The following is a 19,601-nucleotide window of genomic DNA, read 5'->3' as shown; positions in this document are numbered from 1 at the left end:
CGTGATAAGCATAGAAATCTGAAGTCCAGGCCCCCTCATAAATAGAGAAAGAGAGTCATGGCCGCAGGAAGATGCGAAGTGTCATTATGCCCATAGAGACAGCCTGAACTTGGAAACTGTTTGTACTACCTTTAGGCATATATATCCTATGCCACTACTAGACACATGCAGCGTAGCACAGAGGCCCAAATAAGAAGGACAGTTACCAACAGAAAAAAGGCTCAATCTGCAGGGACCTCAAGAGAGACAATGAGATACCCGTGTAAAATACAGGGCACTATCCTACTGCTGATCTCACTGTGCCGTGATTTGCCGTATGTCGACCCAGTCTGGAGACAAACCGAGACTGGGTGACCTAGCACAGGTCAGAGTCTCTCTGGCAATCCCGTTGAGTGCTAACCCCAGAGTCCGATTAGACCAGCAGCTTCCTTCAAGTGAATACAGCAGGAACACAGACATAGACATATAAATCTGCCCAAGCTTGTCCCAAAGCTGGTGAAACATGTGCAACTTGTCTGAACCACAAAGGAGAGAAGCCGCAACATACCCTGACCAAAGTCAGCTGGAAATAAACTACCGGAACGCTGCAGCTCTCCTGCCATCGCCAGAGATCCAAGCGCGTGCCTGATTCTCGCCGACACATGGCCGCTGCATCAATGTTCCTAGAAACATAGTCCGATTCAAGCCCTGCAAAATTTACCCTGCCGCGGCCTGCATAGAAAGAAAATCAGACTCGGGGAATAACTAGAATGGTGCAGTGCTTCCCACAGCGCCGGAAAAAACATGTCCCATCTCATGCTATAAACCGGCACCTGCACAATCAGCTGCACATGGCTGCGACAAACACAGATGAAAGAGAGCCTCGGAATAAACAGGACTACTACTGCTGCAATGAAACCCAACAAGGAGAACAAGTGCGAGCATGAAATTGCACCGCTACTGCCACACTGTAACCAACAAAGAAACCAAGCGTGTGCATGCAAAGGGCGGGAAAGTCCCGGCTCCCTCAATGGATTTCTAGTCATAAAACTTAGCCTCAATAAAATATCCATTCCTTAAACATACGTTGACCGAACCCACAGTACTAAGACTCCCAAACAGAACCTGAAGTTCAAACAACAGTAAAAAACATATACATACTCACAAGCTTGTTGTTAGGGCTGGTTGAAGCCAGTAAGAGCTGGTTGTGCAGCACTAACAGGGCAGAATGTAGCAACTGTGGTCTCCCTTTTTTTTTTTTTTTAAACAGAGAAGGGAAAGAAGAAAAAAATCAAGACCCAGTCAGACCCTCTATCATTGGAGGGAGGGTGAGGCGGGGACCCCTAAAGCCGGTACCGTTCAGCCGGACACCCCTGTCTCACTGAAGAGAAACCTCAACAGGAGAAAATAATTTTACAGTCACAGCCAGAATTCAGGAGCTAGTTGAATAGCGACCTTTTCCTGCTGGGAGATAGAGAATACTGAAGATACAGGAGGAGTGCCAGCCAATAGGACCACCTGTTAATCAGTTTCTCTATCTCCGCCTGCTGGTAGATGTGTGCTATCCCATTGGTCTCTGGATTCATCTGCTGCTGTTGCTAAGGAAAGTCTGAATTATTCCCAAATAATATTTGCAAACTAATAAAGTGTCTTTACTTATTTGGAAATGCTATTGGGAAGAACATATACTTTGTAAACGGGTCTCTGCCAGAGCCTCTAACGTATTCCTGTAGCATAATTAAATGAAATAACCACTTTTGAAGGTTATAGGTACGGGCAGGGATGGGAAAGATTACTTGTGAGGACAGGCTGGGATGGGTGGGGACAAGTTTGATTCCATCGAGGACAGGTTTGATTTCTGTTCCCGTGCAACTCTCTATGGAGTTATAGTTATGAAGATGCTGCCTGATATTCAGGCACCTGCACAGCTAACCAGGCCAAGTTAGGACTGCTGTTTTTGCGGTCCTTCATACCCAGCTATGTATACACTGGCACTGAAAACTGATGGAACCCACATAATTCTCGGCTCCTCCCCAACTCTACCCCTTGTAATGGCCCTCTCCTGCCCACTTTCAAAATGGCTGACTGGTACCAACAGTCATCTGCACTGCCCGTTTAATGCTGCTAAATATTGTGGCCTGCTGAGCACAATTTAAATGGAAAGGAGCCCCTGATGTTTTAAAAGTAGGTCAGCCAGGCATCTCTACCCGGGCTGCCAGAGTTTTCTGTAGTTGCTGTACTCACCAGGTCCAGGGTTGTCTTCTCAAGCACATCTACCAGTTTTTGTACCTTAGTCCTGGGTGAGAAGATGAAGTCATCATCTACCCACAGGAAATACTTTGTAGTGACTTGAGAAACTGCTAAATTCCTTCCAGCAAACCAGCCCTGGGGAAGTGAAAACATGATTTACAATCCCAAATTCAAGATGAAAACACAAACCACAACACAGTTGAGAGTATAACGGACTTTAGCACATGCTACATAATTGGCAAAGAATGGATGGCAACTGTTTATAAAAAATGTAAAACAAAATAATACATTTCAATGCCTATGTGTAGCTACTGTCACAGGCAGGGCAGCGCTGCGCCATCTAAAACGCCCCTGTGCCCTAAGCAGACCCAGAAAGGGACCTAAATTCCTTGCCCAGAAGGTGCCAGGGCTTCCCAAACCCACGAGGATGACAGGGATGTGGGTAAAAGTAAAAACTCTCACATTAACAGGAGAGAAGTTAGCTGTCAACCAGACCTTGGGTTGCAGTTTCCCAGGGGAAGGAAAACAGAGCAACACCAGGGTCCCTGGAGATTGATGACTATGCTAAATACACAGAGGAAGCACCTGTGAGAAAAACCAAGCCTCATTAGGGTGTACCCCACTACTAGTTGTCTTCTCTCTGCTGCAGTCCCACCCCCTCCTCTGACATCAGAGAAGGGGCAGGACCGCGGCAGAGAGAAGACAATTCGGATGACGTATGGCAGTTTGCAAAGATCGCTAGAGCCAGTGATCTTCTGCAGGGCAGGCTGCTGAAATTAAGTAAATTGATGTGGGGAAGACGGACACCAGCGGGGAATCCACTTCCCGACTGACCCTCCCCACTTGCCCTCTGCAGTAGGAGCGGCAGGCCAGCAAGAGGCAGTGCTGCCACTCCTGCTTTAGGGGCGAGGGGGGAGGGTCAGTCAACAAATCAGGAGGCTGATTTTTTGTCATGGTAAAATGATTCGAATCATGAATCGGGCAGCCTGATTCTCAGCTTCCCCAGCCCGATTCTAATTTTCCCCAGCCCCCCTGCTCAATTCTCAGCTTCCCCAGTCCCCTGCCCGATTCTTAGCTTCCATCCCCAGCCCCCAAGACTCACCAGCCCCCCTGCCGATTCTCAGCCCTCAGCCGATTCTCAGCCCCCCCGATTCTCAGCTCCCCCGCTGATTCTCAGCCCCCTGCCGATTCTCAGCCCTCCTGCCGATTCTCAGCCCCCCCCCCGCTGCCGATTCTCAGCCCCCCCGCCACCACCGATTCTCAGCCCCCCTCCGCCGCCGATTCTCAACCCTCCTGCTGGTTACCCTTTGCTTCCGAGGTCCACTGCACGAGGTCTGCTCGCTCCCCCCTCGACACTCCCACATCCTTTTGTTTCTTCTGACGTAACTTCCGGTTTCGCAAAACCAGAAGTTACATTAGATGGGAACGAGTCCAGCGGACGGTAGTGAAAAAAAGAATGAACTTGAATCGGGGCTGAATCGTTGAGTCCGTTTTTTTACAAAAACGAACCGATTCGAATCGATTCACCTGATTCGAATTGTGAATCGGGCAGCACTACCCACTACACATGAAGTGAGAATGGAAGAGAGGAGAGAGGAACCCAAACAGCAGGCTTGCTAGAGGGAGGAAAGCTCCAGCCTTCAGGAGAAAGCAGACATAGAAATGTTAGATGCTGCTGAGAGTAATGGGGAGTCCTCATTTGAACAGCTCCAGCCCATGGAAGTTACTCCCGAGTGGACAAGCTATGACAACTCCTCCAGCCCCTTAACCATTTTAGTCGCTCTTCTCTGGACCCTTTCAAGTAGTATTGTGTCCTTCTTCAAGTACGGCGACCAGTACTAGACGCAGTATTCCAGGTGAGGGTACACCATGGCCCGGTACAGTGGCATGATAACCTTCTCTGATCTGTTCATGATCCCCTTCTTAATCATTTCAAGCATTCTGTTTGCCCTTTTCGCCGCTGCCGCACATTGCATGGACGGCTTCATCGACTTGTCGATCAGTACTCCCAAGTCTCTTTCCTGGGGTGTCTCTCCGAGTACTGCACCAGACATCCTGTATTCGTGTACAAGATTTTTGTTACCAACATGCATCACCTTACACTTATTCACGTTGAAATTCATTTGCCATGTCACAGCCCATTTCTCGAGTGTGTTTATCTCCTGTTGCAGGTCTTTGCAATCCTCATGCATCTTTACTACTCTGAATAATTTCGTATCATCTGCAAATTTAATCACCTCACTCGTCGTTCCAATTTCCAGGTTGTTTATAAATATGTTGAAGAGCACAGGCCCAAGCACCAAACCGTGCGGCACTCCACTGGTGACGCTTTTCCAGTCCGAGTACTGTCCATTTACCCCCACTCTTTGCTTTCTATCTGCCAACCAGTTTTTGATGCACGTGTGTATTTCACCCTCAATCCCATGGCTCGCAAATTTTTAAAGTAGTCATTCATGCGAGACCTTGTCAAACGCCTTCTGAAAATCCAGATATACAATGTCGACCTCAATGCTGTACTAATTACTTTCTTAAATTCAAGACATGACAAGCCATACCTCAAGAACTCCCGGTTTTCTAGCATACCTCTATAGCTTCTTTGTACTGTAATGTATCTCTAAGCATCCTTTGCACTATAAGTCACATTAAATCTTTGTAGGCACAGCGCAACTCATAAATCCTAGATTAGATTCCTATGATATGGAAACATTCTGAAAGGATATGTTCAGAGATACAGCTCCTATAGTGACATATTTCTTTTCTAAGGCAATCAATCAATGATTCAATATTCAGACCAATAAGCATTCTGTACCATAGTTTCCCCATGAGTTTATGCTGCTCTTCATACAATTAAAAATGTAAAACTCTTCTATAAATAGGAAATGAGCAGTGTAATCCAGGTCCTCCAACACCGCAAACATGTTTTTTTCTTGTTATATAGATCTTTTTGGACCCTTGTTCTCAATCTAACAGATGCTGGCACTGTCATCTCAATGTAGGGACATTGGATCATTTACTGTTCTATTGTCCATTGATACTCAAATTTTGGAGATCCATTTGGGGTCAAGTGAATAAAATATTGGAAAATCCAGTGGCACTGACGTACGATACCATGCTATTTGGCACGTTAATGAGGGCTAAAAGCTCAATATCTTCCTATAATAATAAACTTCTCTTTATTATGACGGGAGTTGCCATACAACTCATTTTGAAGAACTGGAAAAACTGGGACCGGTTAAATTATAATTTCTGGTGGGAGTCTTTATGCCACATTTTTAAAATGGAATGTATGATTGCCATACAGCAAGGACATTATAGGAAATTTAAGGAGGTTTGGGAGCCATTGAAAAGATTCTGTAAGGAGTGATTGTTGATTCTGTACGGAGTGATTGTTGATTTTGCCCTTTGAACATACATATCTAGGGGGGTGGGACAATACTTTTAATTTGAGTGCAGTTGTTGGATATGTAGAAAGGGGGGATGATATATGTATTTGTTATGAAATATAATTTGATAGAATTTAAATGCTGTTAAAGTGTAAAATGTCTGTATAATATGTTGCACTTAATTTTGGTTTTAAAATGAATAAAGATATTTTTAAAAGCACACACAAAAAAACCTCTTCTATAAATAATGCACAAAGTCTATTGACAAATCAAATTATGGTATTTATCCATTCTACAATTGTATTATTTCCAAAGAGAGAAAAATTTAGTAACTCTAGGTTGCTTTTACTGCTCAGATACGCTACATAACAGAGTCAAATGGCTCTGAACAGCGATAACAATTGTTACATCATAAATAATCTCTCTTAACTACAATAATGCAAAATGATGCTTAAATATGTGTCAGTAATCAATGTGTAATCAATCTTTCACTAATAAATCAAGCCCATAAAATATGCAATAAAGACGGAAGTAAAATATCCACTTAGCTTAAGAATGCCAGATTTCATCCAAACAATGTCACAAAATGTAAAACAGGGAGATAAAAATTTTTTCAGATATATTAGTGAAAGGAGGAAGATAAAAAATGGAATTGCTAGGCTGAAAGATGCTGGGAACAAATATGTGGAGAGTGATGAGGAGAAAGCAAATGTGCTAAACAAATACTTCTGTTCTGTGTTCACAGAAGAAAATCCTGGAGAAGGACCGAGATTGTCTGGCAAAGTTACACGAGAAAATGGAGTAGATTCTGCGCCGTTCACGGAGGAGGGTGTTTATGAGCAACTTGAAAAACTGAAGGTGGACAAAGCGATGGGACCAGACGGGATCCATCCCAGGATACTAAGGGAGCTCAGAGAGGTTCTGGCGAGTCCTATTAATGACTTGTTCAACAAATCTCTGGAGACGGGAGTGATTCCTGGGGATTGGAGGAGAGCGGATGTGGTCCCTATTCATAAAAGTGGTCACAGGGATGAAGCAGGAAACTACAGGCCGGTGAGCCTCACTTCAGTTGTTGGAAAAATAATGGAAGTGTTGCTGAAAGAAAGGATAGTGTATTTCCTTGAATCTAATGGGTTACAGGATCCGAGGCAACATGGCTTTACAAAAGGTAAATCGTGCCAAACGAACCTGATTGAATTTTTTGATTGGGTGACCAGAGAGCTGGATCGAGGACATATGCTAGATGTAATTTACTTGGATTTCAGCAAAGCCTTTGATACAGTTCCTCATAAGAGGCTGTTGAACAAACTTGAAGGGCTGAAGTTAGGACCCAAAGTGGTGAACTGGGTCAGAAACTGGCTGTCGGACAGACGCCAGAGGGTGGTGGTTAATGGAAGTCGCTCGAAGGAAGGAAAGGTGACTAGTGGAGTCCCTCAGGGTTCGGTGCTGGGGCCAATCCTGTTCAATATGTATGTAAGTGACATTGCTGAAGGGTTAGAAGGAAAAGTGTGCCTTTTTGCAGATGATACCAAGATTTGTAACAGAGTAGACACCGAAGAGGGAGTGGAAAATATGAAAAAGGATCTGCAAAAGTTAGAGGAATGGTCTAATGCCTGGCAACTAAAATTCAATGCAAAGAAATGCAGAGTAATGCATTTCGGGATTAATAATAGGAAGGAACCGTATATGCTGGGAGGAGAGAAGCTGATATGCACGGATGGGGAGAGGGACCTTGGGGTGATAGTGTCCGAAGATCTAAAGGCGAAAAAAACAGTGTGACAAGGCAGTGGCTGCTGCCAGAAGGATGCTGGGCTGTATAAAGAGAGGCGTAGCCAGTAGAAGGAAGAAGGTGTTGATGCCCTTGTACAGGTCATTGGTAAAGCCCCACTTGGAGTATTGTGTTCAGTTTTGGAGACCGTATCTGGCAAAGGACATAAGAAGACTTGAAGTGGTCCAGAGGAGGGCGACGAAAATGATAGGAGGCTTGCGCCAGAAAACGTATGAGGAGAGACTGGAAGCCCTGAATATGTATACCCTAGAGGAAAGGAGAGACAGGGGAGATATGATTCAGACGTTCAAATACTTAAAGGGTATTAACGTAGAACAAAATCTTTTCCAGAGAAAGGAAAATGGTAAAACCAGAGGACATAATTTGAGGTTGAGGGGTGGTAGATTCAGGGGCAATGTTAGGAAATTCTACTTTACGGAGAGGGTGGTGGATGCCTGGAATGCGCTCCCGAGAGAGGTGGTGGAGAGTAAAACTGTGACTGAGTTCAAAGAAGCGTGGGATGAACACAGAAGATTTAGAATCAGAAAATAATATTAAAGATTGAACTAGGCCAGTTACTGGGCAGACTTGTACGGTCTGTGTCTGTGCATGGCCGTTTGGAGGAGGATGGGCAGGGGAGGACTTCAATGGCTGGGAGGGTGTAGATGTAAGTCTTAATAGAGATTTCGGCAGTTGGAACCCAAGCACAGTACCGGGTAAAGCTTTGGATTCTCGCCCAGAAATAGCTAAGAAAAAAAAAAAATAATAATAATAATTTAAATTGAATCAGGTTGGGCAGACTGGATGGACCATTCGGGTCTTTATCTGCCGTCATCTACTATGTTACTATATAAATTGGCCACAGTCCGATGAGGGATTGTAGACAGCTCAAATGAATGCCTCTTCAATGAGCAAAAATCTATTAACCACTATAATTTCACATCAACTGCAAAGTTCCTAGGGCTTCATACAACATGCTCCTCTCAACTGATGACAAACTAATCACTCTTGTCAAATACTAACAATTCAAAGTTAACTGATATCTATTAGGGTAATTTCCATTTAAAGCAGCGGACTCAAACTCGAGGCCCACGGGCCGCATGCGGCCCTCCAGATGCTATTTTGTGGCCCGCAGTCTGGACGCGATGATCAACTGCTCCCTTGCGGCAGCTCCTCACGCCATCCACACCAGCATTTATCTTCCCCCTTCTCTTTCTTGTGGAGCAACAACGTGTCTGGCCGGCACCCTTACTCAGTCAATCATTCCGTTCAAAGCCGAGGGTGGCGGCTCCTCGCGCTATCCACTCCTGCATCGGAAGCCTCTCTGACGTCACAACATCAGAGAGGCTTCTGACGCAGGCGCGGATCTCGCGAGGAGCCGCCACCCGCGGATTTGAACGGAACGATCGACTGAGTAAGGGAGCCAGCCAGACACTCTGCTGCTCCACAAGGAAGGGAACAGAAGGGGAGGGGAAAAAGAAATGCTTCTGTTGTATAGGAAAGGGGGACCCTAGGGAAATGCTGCTGCTGCACAGGGAAAGGGAGAGGGAAGGAAGGGGAAGAGAAATGCCTCTGCTGCACAGGAAAGGGGGAAGGGAAATGATGCTGATGCTGCTGCTGTACAGGGAAAGGGAGGGGGAGGGAAAGGGGAAGAGAAATGCTTCTGCTGCACAGGAAAGGGGGAAGGGGAATGCTGCTTCTGTTGCTGCTGCACCCAATTGGGGAAAGAGAGGGAAGGAAGACAAGGGAGAAGAGAGGAAGAAGAGATGCCAAGTTCATGGGAGGGAGGGAAGGAAAGGAGATACCAGACCATGGAGGGGGAGGGAGAGATGGCAGAGCATGGTGGGAGGGAAGGAGACAGATGCCAGACCAGGGGAAAGGAAGGAAGGAAGGAGGGAGGGAGAGAAAGGAAGGAAAGAGATGTCAGACCATGGAAATAGGACGGAAGAAGAGAGAGATAGGAAGGGAAGGGAAGACATGGAAACGTAGATTTTGAAAAGAAAGCAGAAAAATTGAATATTAAGTTAATGACAAAGATGGATGCAAGGCAGAAAGTGAAGATGGAGAGAAAAACAGTCAAAGGACAAGAAGGCCCTGGAAACATAGTTAAAAGCACAGAAAAATAAAGTCACCAGCCAACAAAGGTAGGGAAAATGATTTTATTTTCAATATAGTGATTGAAATTTGTCAGTTTTGAGAAAGAAAAGATATTAAACTTTAAATGTGAGGGCTGCAGAAAAAATAGAGTACTTGGAAGGCTGCAGAAAAAATAGTTAATGCCTTATTAAAGAAATGACAATTTTGCATAAGGTAAAACTCTTTATAGTTTATATATCTTTCCTTTTAACTGTTAAAGGAAAGTTTTATAAACTATAAAAAGTTTTACCTCACACAAAATTGTCATTTCTTTAATAAGACATTAACTATTTTTTCTGCGGCTCTCCAAGTACCTACAAATCCAAAATGTGGCCCCACAAAGGGTTTGAGTTTGAGACCACTGATCTAAAGGTATTAGCACTGAGCATCTACAGTAGCAGGAGACTCAAGGGAAATTCAAGTAAGCTTGGAGAAGAGGCTCCATGGTAAGGTTCTGAATGGAGGGGCAGGATAAATCAGAAACAGGGCGGAGCTTTCAACAGTTTAGGATTGTCTTTTTAGGGGTCTGGATAGAGGCTGTGGGGTTAGCAGGACTCCCTACACAGACCAGTGTTTTTAAAACATAGCAACTCTTGGCTGTAGTAACCCCAAACTTTGACAGTTGGTACAGTGATTTAGTGAATTCTGTGATAATTTTCTTGCAGTAAAATGGCACAGAAACACGCCAATTCATTGTTTGCTACACATATCCTTTAATATTAAAAGCGCTGTTTACAATGCTTATTCCCCCTACCCCACAGCAAATACAACACAACTGCCTCCACTAAATGAGCAAATTATAGCAATACTAGAAAATATAACCAATTGTCAAAAGAATTCCAATGATCATAAGATCATTAATGCATAGTATTCACCCACTGAGGTAGCAGCTTTTGTTGCTTTATGGCACTATCTTGGCTTTAGCATTTGGCCTTATGATATGGACATAAGATCAGACATCCCCCCTACACTTTCAATAATTCACCAATATTTTCTGGTATTGTATCATCTTTCGTTCATTTGCTTCTGTTTTGTGGCAAGGTGGTATAGGGTTTGAAACCTTGGTGCCCTGGACTCTTCCTGGAGGAAAGCTTGGGCTTCCTGCCATGTTTGTTTTCACAGACTCCATTTTCCTATTCTGAACCTCTCAAGACAGTCAGCAGAGGGTGCTGTTGAACAATGTCTCTGATCCCTTCTGGTAATTCCCTAAAGCACACAATAAAACATCCCTGCACAACATATGGCCCATGGGCCGCATGCGGCCCAAAACGGCTCTCACTGTGGCCCGTGCCTGATATGGCTCTCCTTACCAGCTATCTTCCTTGGCATCCCCCTCTACGTCCTCCGGATTCCTCCCTTTAAAGCTAATTATGGCAGCTTGCAAAACGAACCTAGCAGGCTGCCGTCAGTCTCCACAGCACGTTCCCTCTGTCGCGGTCCCACCCCAGACATCAGAGGAGGGGCGGGACCGTGGCAGAGGAAAGGTGCTGCAGAGGCCGTTTCATACTCTGTGCAGCCTGTGGAGCATAGGAACAGAGACACAAGGGGGACAGTACTGGAGAGGAGAATAGGGACAGGGATACAGAAGAGAGATGTTGGATGAAAATGTAGTTGAGAAAAGGAGAGATGGTGGATCTGTGGATAGTGGGGTCCATTGCTGCAGCTGCGGGGGGATGGAGATGAACAAAAGGAAAGATGCCAGACCACGGAGAAAGAAGAAAGAAGGAGAGCCTGATCAGAAGACAACCAGACCAACATGGGACAAACATGATTTGAAAAATGACCAGACAACAAAAGGTAGGAAAAGTAATTTTATTTTCTGTTTTGTGATTACAATATGTCAGATTTGAAATGTGTATCCTTCCAGAGCTGGTGTTAGACCGCGAACGTGAGCTAGGATTTAACAGAGAGAGGAAAAGTGTTTTTTGTTTGTTTATTTTGTTTACAGAACAGGACAGTGTGGGTAGAAGAGGGCAAAGGGAGTGAAGAGGCTATAAAATAAACCGACTAGGATGTTTGGAAAAAAACACCCAATTGGGCAGGAAAATCGAATCAAATCGAAAAATCGATTCAATAGGCTAAATCAAATCAAATTTTTTTTTCCCTGAATCTGGCAGCACTACTGTCTGATGCAAAAAGAAATATCACAATGTAACTCTGATACTGAAGGTATTAAGTTGGCTACTGATTAAAACTAGAACTGATTTAAAGTTTAATGATTGTTTTTACATGTTTGCAGATTGGGCAATCTGTGTATTCGTCCTTGTTTGAAGAATGGTATGAACCAACAAAGACTTTAGTGTAGCAAGTTGAAAGTGAGCTGTACATGGAAACAAGTTTTTAGCAATTATATCCCAGAGCATGAAACTCCTTGCTTTATTGCCCTCTTCATTTTGTTCAAGTTTGTTATTTAATACCTTACAAGTGGCTTGGCGTTGGCTTGTGCATGCCTTGGGAGGTGATCCGTTGGTCACAGATTTTTTGCCTTTGCAGGGTAATCCGGCCTTTCCTCCTGGAAGGGAATCTAGAGAGCTAGAGGAGTTTTATGTTTAGAACATATATTGGGAGATGAAGGAGAGCTGTTGACTCGTGCAGAATTGTTAGCTAAGGTAGGAAATATTTGGGGGGCACAGTTTGCGTGTTTTCAAGTGGAGCACTAAGTGAGATCCCTTGACAGAGCACAATTGAGATTGCATATGGGGGCTAAATTACGAGAGTTATTTACTCGGGAGGAGGGGGTGTCTCTTTCGGTATCTTGTATATATGCTAGATTGCAAAAGTTGCTACCTGAGAAGAACTACAGGTACATTAAAGGTAAATGGGAAAGAGAGCTTCAGCTTAATTTGGGACATTGGGATATAGCTCGAACTCTGAGGCCGACACCGGGGGTGACCCCGTTTACATGGTTAAGAGAAACATACTATAGGGTGACATTACGTGCTTATTACACTCGTACACAGTTATATTATAGTGGAGGTCTCCCTACACCATTATGTCATAAATGTGGGATTGGATTGGGAGTCATACTTTGGGACATGCATTTTGGACTTGTCCCATTATTCAAAATTTTTGGAAAAGAATAATATCCTATATGTCAAAAATAATTGGGAGATCTTTACGTAGTTTTCCGACCCATTTTGTTTTAGATTTGCTAGAGGCTTTCAGACATTTGCCTAGAGGTCATCGGGTGCTGTGTAGGAAGATGAGTTTATTGGCCCAAAAATGTATTTTACAATATTGGACGGTCCCTGACCTCCTGAAGTTTTGGCATTGGCGAAACCAGTTACATCAGTTGGCCATCTGGGAGGCGAGAGATGCTGGAAGGCCTGAGAAGCGAAAGTTGATGTTTATGAATATATGGGATCCTTACTTACAAACCTTGCATCCTAAGGGCCGTAGTGCGGTCTTAAGATGGGTGTCCTAGAGTGTATTGATGTGTCATAGTGAGGTGAATTAGAGAATACTATTGGGGGGAGGGAGGGTTATGGATGGAGAGGTGGGGGGTATTTATGCTTCTTATTTTATATTATTTGATGCATTGTTGTTGTATTATACATAATGTGATACTCTTATGTTGTTTTTGATATTGTTTGCATCAATAAAAACTGTTTGAATCTAGATTTGAGGATTTATGATACCGCAAACAGATGAAAGCATGACTTTCAGTGACATTTACTGTATGTGATGGAAGATAGAACAGCAAATGTGAGAAATAAAATAACTAGTCAAGAATGTAAACCCAGGACTAACTGTTTCCAATGACAACCATCTGATCACCTCAGCCAAGACTGTGTGGCTGCACTGCTGACTCACTGGTGGTTCAATGCTAAAAAACCACTAGGCAAGAAAGAAACTCCGGTAAATCTGCCCAACCTGGCGTGCAGGCTTCACGATTCAACAGCTTTCTCTGGCCCTCCATCAACCACAGGATGTCCATACTGCAACCAATGTACACAGGAGATCCACAGAGCTGCCAAATGACTCAGGCCCAGATTCTCAAAACTTCAACACCGTTGCTAAACTGTCTTCCGACGGTTTAGCCTGCACGCATTTTAGCGGTGGATTATCAAAAAGGATTCCCTCTGTCTTTAGGTTTCTAGCAGTCTCCAATAATGACATGCAAATGGGCTCTTCAACATTGAAATGAGCTCTCTGGTGGATTCTTAAAAATTGCCGAGCTATTTACTAAACGTGGCATCAGCTTTTAACTACAAAAATAAGTGACTAGTCCAGGGGTGCCGGTAAAGTGACTGCACTGTTTTTAACCCCGGCGTGGCAATGACACAGACTGCTAAAAAGCTGTGTTGTGATGCAGCAGGACAGATGCTCATTCTTTCCCCTTGCATCACAACACCCCCCTCCCGCAGTTGCAGCAACCCCCCCTTGCAGCGGGAGATATGCCTAATCTCTCCTGCCACAAACAACCCCCCCTTTAGTGGGAGAGATGCCCACTCTCCTATGCTGCCAAGTGACCCCCCCCCCCCTGCAGCGGGAGAGATACCCACTCTCCCCTACTGCCATACAACACACCCACCCACACCACTGCTGCTCCCCTTACCTCAATATAGATGCGTGACCTGAGGGACGCAAATTCCCTCCACCCAGCTGACCCGTGTCTTCCAAAATTGGTCTTCCCCTTCCCAGTGCATCTTGGGATGCACCAGGGAGGGGCCTAAGGCTCTGATTGGCCCAAGTTGTTTAAGGCCCCTCCCATGGGCCTTCCCCTCCCCAGTGCATCTTGGGATGCACCAGGGAAGGGGCCTAAAGCTCTGATTGGTCCGGACGCCTAAAGCCCCTCCTACTGGGCATCAGGGCCAATCAGAGCCTTAGGCCCTTTCCCAGTGTATCCCAGCCTCAGTTCTAAGAGGAAGATTTTGGGTCAGTACTGGATTTCTGGCAGCCTAATCCTGATGCATTATGGGACCTGCAGCACTGAGCTCAATGGGTAGAATCACAAATTACAAATACCATAGCGCATTAGGAAGTAGACTTAAAACTAGGACTGTCTAAACAACTTGGTAGCTTTGCGGCTGCAATTAGAGTTCACAACCACTGATAAGACCTGTGACTGGGCTCTAGGACCCACCTTCCCAAATGGCATGAAATACTGTTCGATGTAGGGTCCTTCCACCTTCTCACGGGGCTCACTGTCGTCAGCAATAATGATGGTGACAGTTGGGTAGAAGCGTCGGATGCTGTCAATCAGTACACGAAGCTTGTCATAGCGCTGGAAGGTTTTGATTGCTATTGTCACCAGAGCACTGATGTTGTAATCCGCTAGTGGGTGGAAACAAAAAAAAAAGAAATGTTTTTAAGGGAAAGTACAGGTTTGGGAAGCAGTATGTCCTGTGTGTTTGGTGCCGTATGTAAAATGTTGAGGACTCATTGTCAATGAATTCCTGCAAGCCAGCTAGCTTGCTTTTATAATTTTGGAAAGAGAGCTATTTCATGCCTGTATGTCATTTCTTGAAGCTTCTAGAAGACACAGTAAATGTGTATGAGAAAAGCAAAAAAAAAACCAATGCAGATTCATAAATTTAGTCCATAGAGAAAGGGAGAAAACACCTGGTATGTTTTGTTTTTATTTTTATTTTCTGAGGGTTTTTTTTTTAACTTCATTGGAACCAGAGCTAGAATCTGGCACCAAAAACTCTCATACACATTTACTTCCTCCCATGCCAATCCGCCTAGTCTGGTCATACAGTGATAGTTCTTTGTTCAAAAGCATGCATCAGGAGTCCTTCTGGATACCTGAATCCTGCCACTGACCCCCTCAGTCTAGAGCAGGTCACCTCAATTTAAGCACCATTACATGCTTCAGTTTAAAAAAATACTGCCACTCTCACAGGTAAGTGTACACTTGCCAAGGAGGTTTAACTAACAGGATATGGTAGACATATTGATTCACCCAAAACAGCCTGTTAGAAACCAAGGAGGTTTAATTGTCAGGAGGCTGTACCAAACAGAGGCAGTGTTTTCAGTATATCAAGATGGCGGCAGTGTGAGTAGTCAGTGATGCCATCCAGTGGCATAGTAAGGGCAGGGGTGATTTGCCCTGGGCACTAGCACCCCTCTTCCTCTCCTCCCCTCCACCTCTTCCCACTCCTCCCCTCGCACCGTGCGCACCCCTTCCCTTCCCCTATACCTCTAATTGAAGCTGTTGATGGCATCAGTCAACAATGTGCTCACGACACCGTCAGCTCTCCCACTGACGTCACTTCCGGGTGCCGCGCATAGGAAATGACGTTGGAGGGAGAGCCGATAGAGTCGCTAGGGGCATGTGGCCATGATCAACAACTTCAACTAGAGGTACGAGGGAGAGGGAAGGAAAGGGGGGAACGTGTTGCAGGGGGGATTGGGGAAGGAGTGGGGGTGGGAGGTGAAAATGAGGGCGGGTAGAGGGGCGCCACCATCCCGAATGCCTCTCTTCTTCGCTACTTGTGTTTTGCCTTACTCCCCCATAGCGATCTGGTTATGGCAGTCTATAGCAGGGATCTCAAAGTCCCTCCTTGAGGGCCGCAATCCAGTAGGGTTATCAGGATTTCCCCAATAAATATGCATTGAAAGCAGTGCATGCACATAGATCTCATGCATATTCATTGGGAAAATCCTGAAAACCCGAATGGATTGCAGCCCTCAAGGAGGGACTTTGAGACCCCTGGTCTATAGTAAAACATTGGGACATGTTGAAGTTTCATTAGGTTTTTGTTGAAAACCCTAGAATAGCTTTCAAGTGTGACAAAAATCTAGGACAGGTGCTAAAATTTAGGGCTGAAAAATCCAGAGCTGCAAACTTTAACAGGGAAGAGGCTAGAATGATTAAAGGTGGTCACAGTCCTTGTGGTTCATGAATTTATTGTAGCCATGCTTTACAGACTGATCGGATTGTGATTCCCTCGAGTGGTAAAATCTTTTATTTGAGGGAGGTCACTGATTGTAATTCCAGTCAGGTGATTTACTGTATCTTCTGTCCCTGTCAGAAAATGTACATCGGGCATACTACGAGGAAATTAAAATTATGTATTCCAGAGCATTTGAGCTGCATAAGACAGAGGAGAACGCAAGCTCCCCTTGTGCTGCATTGGCAGGATAAACATCACAGTCTCTCTGATTTAAAGTTTGCAGCTCTTAAGAAGTTTCATTTTGTACAGGGAGGTGACATTGCTCGTTACTTGACTTACCAGGAGCAGAATGATTTTTGCTTGGGGTACTGTGATCCCGGGGGAACTTAATAGGGAAGTGCAATGAGATGGTTTGGTAGGCTGCTGAGCTGTCTTCTCTTAATATAAATTGAGCTCACCAGTAAGCCACGTGATATGATCCAACTTGTCAGTTGGAATTTCGGCATTTGTGGGCCCTGTGGTTTCTCCAGCATGGTAGCCGCCGCTAAGTATTTTGCTTTAATGTTTTTTTATTTTTAATTTGTGTTTTGCATTTTGAAATCAGTGTGTTGCCTTTTAGGAGCAAGGTCTTTCCTTCTGAGGAAATTTGAAGTGAAACACGAAATCATGTTAAGGAAAGGAAAAACACTTTGAAAGTTTGTTATTGTTTGGACACTTTTTATCACCGGGGTTTTCAAGTTTAAGTTCAGCAATACCATTCATCGGCTACCAGACTTCAAGCAAGATTTTGAACATTTGTACCACATTTGTACCATTTATTGCTTCCTGGACTTTATCATCTACAATTCATTCATAATATCTACTACTGGAAAAACTTTACCATCATCGTTAAGATAAGTAGCTTTGATATAATATAGTTTTTGCTGGTTTCAGTAATGAGATGCGTATGTTCCAACCTTATGGTTGGATCAGTGGGCTGGTGCTATGATGTGATAATTATACTGTTTTCTGGGTCTCACCGAGTCTGGGTAGGCAGAACCAAGGTTTCAGCCATCATGCTGTGACTTTCTTCAGGGTACCCTGAAGAATGCCACAGCATAATGGCTGAAACGTTAGTTCTACCTATCCAGATGCAGTGAGACCCGGAAAACAGCAACAATCATGACATCAGCTGCAAAAGCCTAAGGGAACACAAGAAGCCATAGTTCAAATCAGTGGCATAGTAAGGGGCGGCCGACCACCCTAGGTGCCGTCTTAGTGGGCCGCTGGCACCTCTTCTCCTCTATGTCCCCCTGCTCCATCCCACTCCTTCCCTGCTACGCGCATCTTCAATTCTCCCCCACCATACCTCTAACTCTTCGTCGGCACGAGCAGCAACTCCAACCTGCTCCTTGCGCCAGCCTCAGCACTACCCTCTGACATTACTTCCGGGTCCCATGACTAGCAAGTGATGTCAGAAGGAGAGCTGACGCAGCAGGTTAGAGATTCTGCTTGTGCCAGGGAAGGGAAGGGGAGCGTGTGTGGCAGATGGGGGAGGGAAGGAGTGGGGGGGCGGAGAAGAGTGCGAGGGGGGCACCTCTCACTCTCATTATGCCGCTGATTCAAAACCCACTACAGCAAGTCACTTATCCCTCCAAGGACAGGCAGATTGCTAATGTACCCGAATGTAATTCACCTTGAGCTACTACTGAAAAAAATCCAAAATCCCTTCTCTACCCCTGCAGTAACCAATCCAGGAAAGAAACACATCTCACTGGCTATTATTATATCTACTCCTGGTGGAATTCTGCGTGACAGCGCAATGCACAATTTCCTTTTCCTGTGCAGAATATTGAAGGCGCAGCTTCTTTGTGTTGCAGTATCGGCAGCGATTCCCACACACTGCCTGCCGCTAACCCAGAAGTCTTTCCGTGACAGGGGAGTTTTCCGGGTTAGTGGCAGGCAGCCTGTGAGAATCATTGCCGATACCACGACTCGAAGAAGCAAGCCTTAGACTAGAGTACAGGGGAGGGGAGGAAGGAAAGTTGCTGGCACAGGGAAAGGGAAGGAGTAAGAGGAAGGAAAGTTGCTGGCACAGGGAGGGGGAGGAGAGGAGTGAGAGGAAGAGAGGAGACATGCATGCATCCCAAGTCCTCAAAATCTCTTCATATCCGGCATCCCAAGTCCTCTAAATATTCTTCATACTTCGACCTCTAACCCTTTATTGTAGTTCCTCCCTATTACATCTCCTGTAAACCGTGCCAAGCTCCACGAACGTGGAGAAGATGCGGTATACAAACCTAAGGATTAGATTAGATTAGATGATGGAGGGAAAGATGGTGCATGGAGAAGGATAAAGAGGTTTGACCCAGGGCACAAGGAATGGAGAGAAAGGTGTTGGACATGGGGGTGGATGAGAGGAAGGGCAAGATACACAGGGGGAGAAGGAGGGAGATGTTGGATCCATAAGTAGAATGGAGTGATGGAGAGTTGCCTGGCAATGGGAGTGAGGGAAGGGAGTGGTAGAAATGCTGGACCATGTGGGAGCGTGCAGGAGGGAAGAAAGAGGGAGAAGTCAGGCTATGAGGGTGGGGAGGGAAGGAAGAGGGAGCAGATGCTGGGCTATAAGGGGAGGAAGAAAGGCACTGAGAAAGCATAGTTACTTACCGTAACTAAACTAAACTAAACCTTAGGTTTGTATACCGCATCATCTCTACATTCGCAAAGCTCGACACAGTTAACAGGAGTTAGGGTAGAAAGGAACTCCAGAGGAGGAAAGGATGAAGAGGAAATTTAGAGGACTAGAATAATCAGAGAGGGAGGAAGAGTTACATTTTTGAGAATAACCAGGTTTTCAGATGTTTACGGAAGAGTTGGAGGGAGCTCAGATTCCTAAGAGGGGAGGTAAGGTTGTTCCAGAGCTCAGTGATTCTAAAAGGGAGGGAGGAACCTAGTTTTCCTACAAGGGAGATGCCTTTTAGAGAGGAAAAGGAGAGTTTCAGTTTTTGGGTGGATCTGGTGGAATTGGGGTTAGAGGAATTCCAAGAAAGAGGAATAAAGGGGGGGAGGATGCCATGTAGGATCTTGAAAGTAAGGCAGGCACATTTGAAGTGGACTCTGGAGATTATTGGAAGTCAGTGGAGCTTGGACAAAAGCAGTGAGATGTGGTCGAATTTGCTTTTTGCGAAGATAAGCTTAGCAGCGGCATTCTGAATCCGCTGGAGTCTTTGAAGGTTTTTCTTTGTTAGGCTTAGGTAGATAGAG

The 19,601-nt window shown here is 45.0% G+C and overlaps 1 protein-coding gene across 5 annotated transcripts in view; it reads right to left on the bottom strand.

The window, feature by feature from the left end:
• Positions 1–19,601, bottom strand: part of B4GALNT1 (beta-1,4-N-acetyl-galactosaminyltransferase 1) — a 284,601-nt gene that overhangs the window by 54,742 nt on the left and 210,258 nt on the right. For all 5 annotated transcript variants that reach the window (XM_033935405.1, XM_033935407.1, XM_033935408.1 and 2 more), the window contains 2 exons: positions 14,603–14,793; positions 2,224–2,364 (listed from right to left, as the gene is read on the bottom strand). In XM_033935405.1, coding sequence (XP_033791296.1) covers positions 2,224–2,364; positions 14,603–14,793 — 332 coding nt within the window. The remainder of the gene's footprint in view (positions 1–2,223; positions 2,365–14,602; positions 14,794–19,601) is intronic.

This window comes from Geotrypetes seraphini, chromosome 3, assembly GCF_902459505.1.
Source record: "Geotrypetes seraphini chromosome 3, aGeoSer1.1, whole genome shotgun sequence".
Taxonomy (NCBI): Eukaryota; Metazoa; Chordata; class Amphibia; order Gymnophiona; family Dermophiidae; genus Geotrypetes; species Geotrypetes seraphini.
This window is presented reverse-complemented; position numbering and strand designations above follow the sequence as displayed.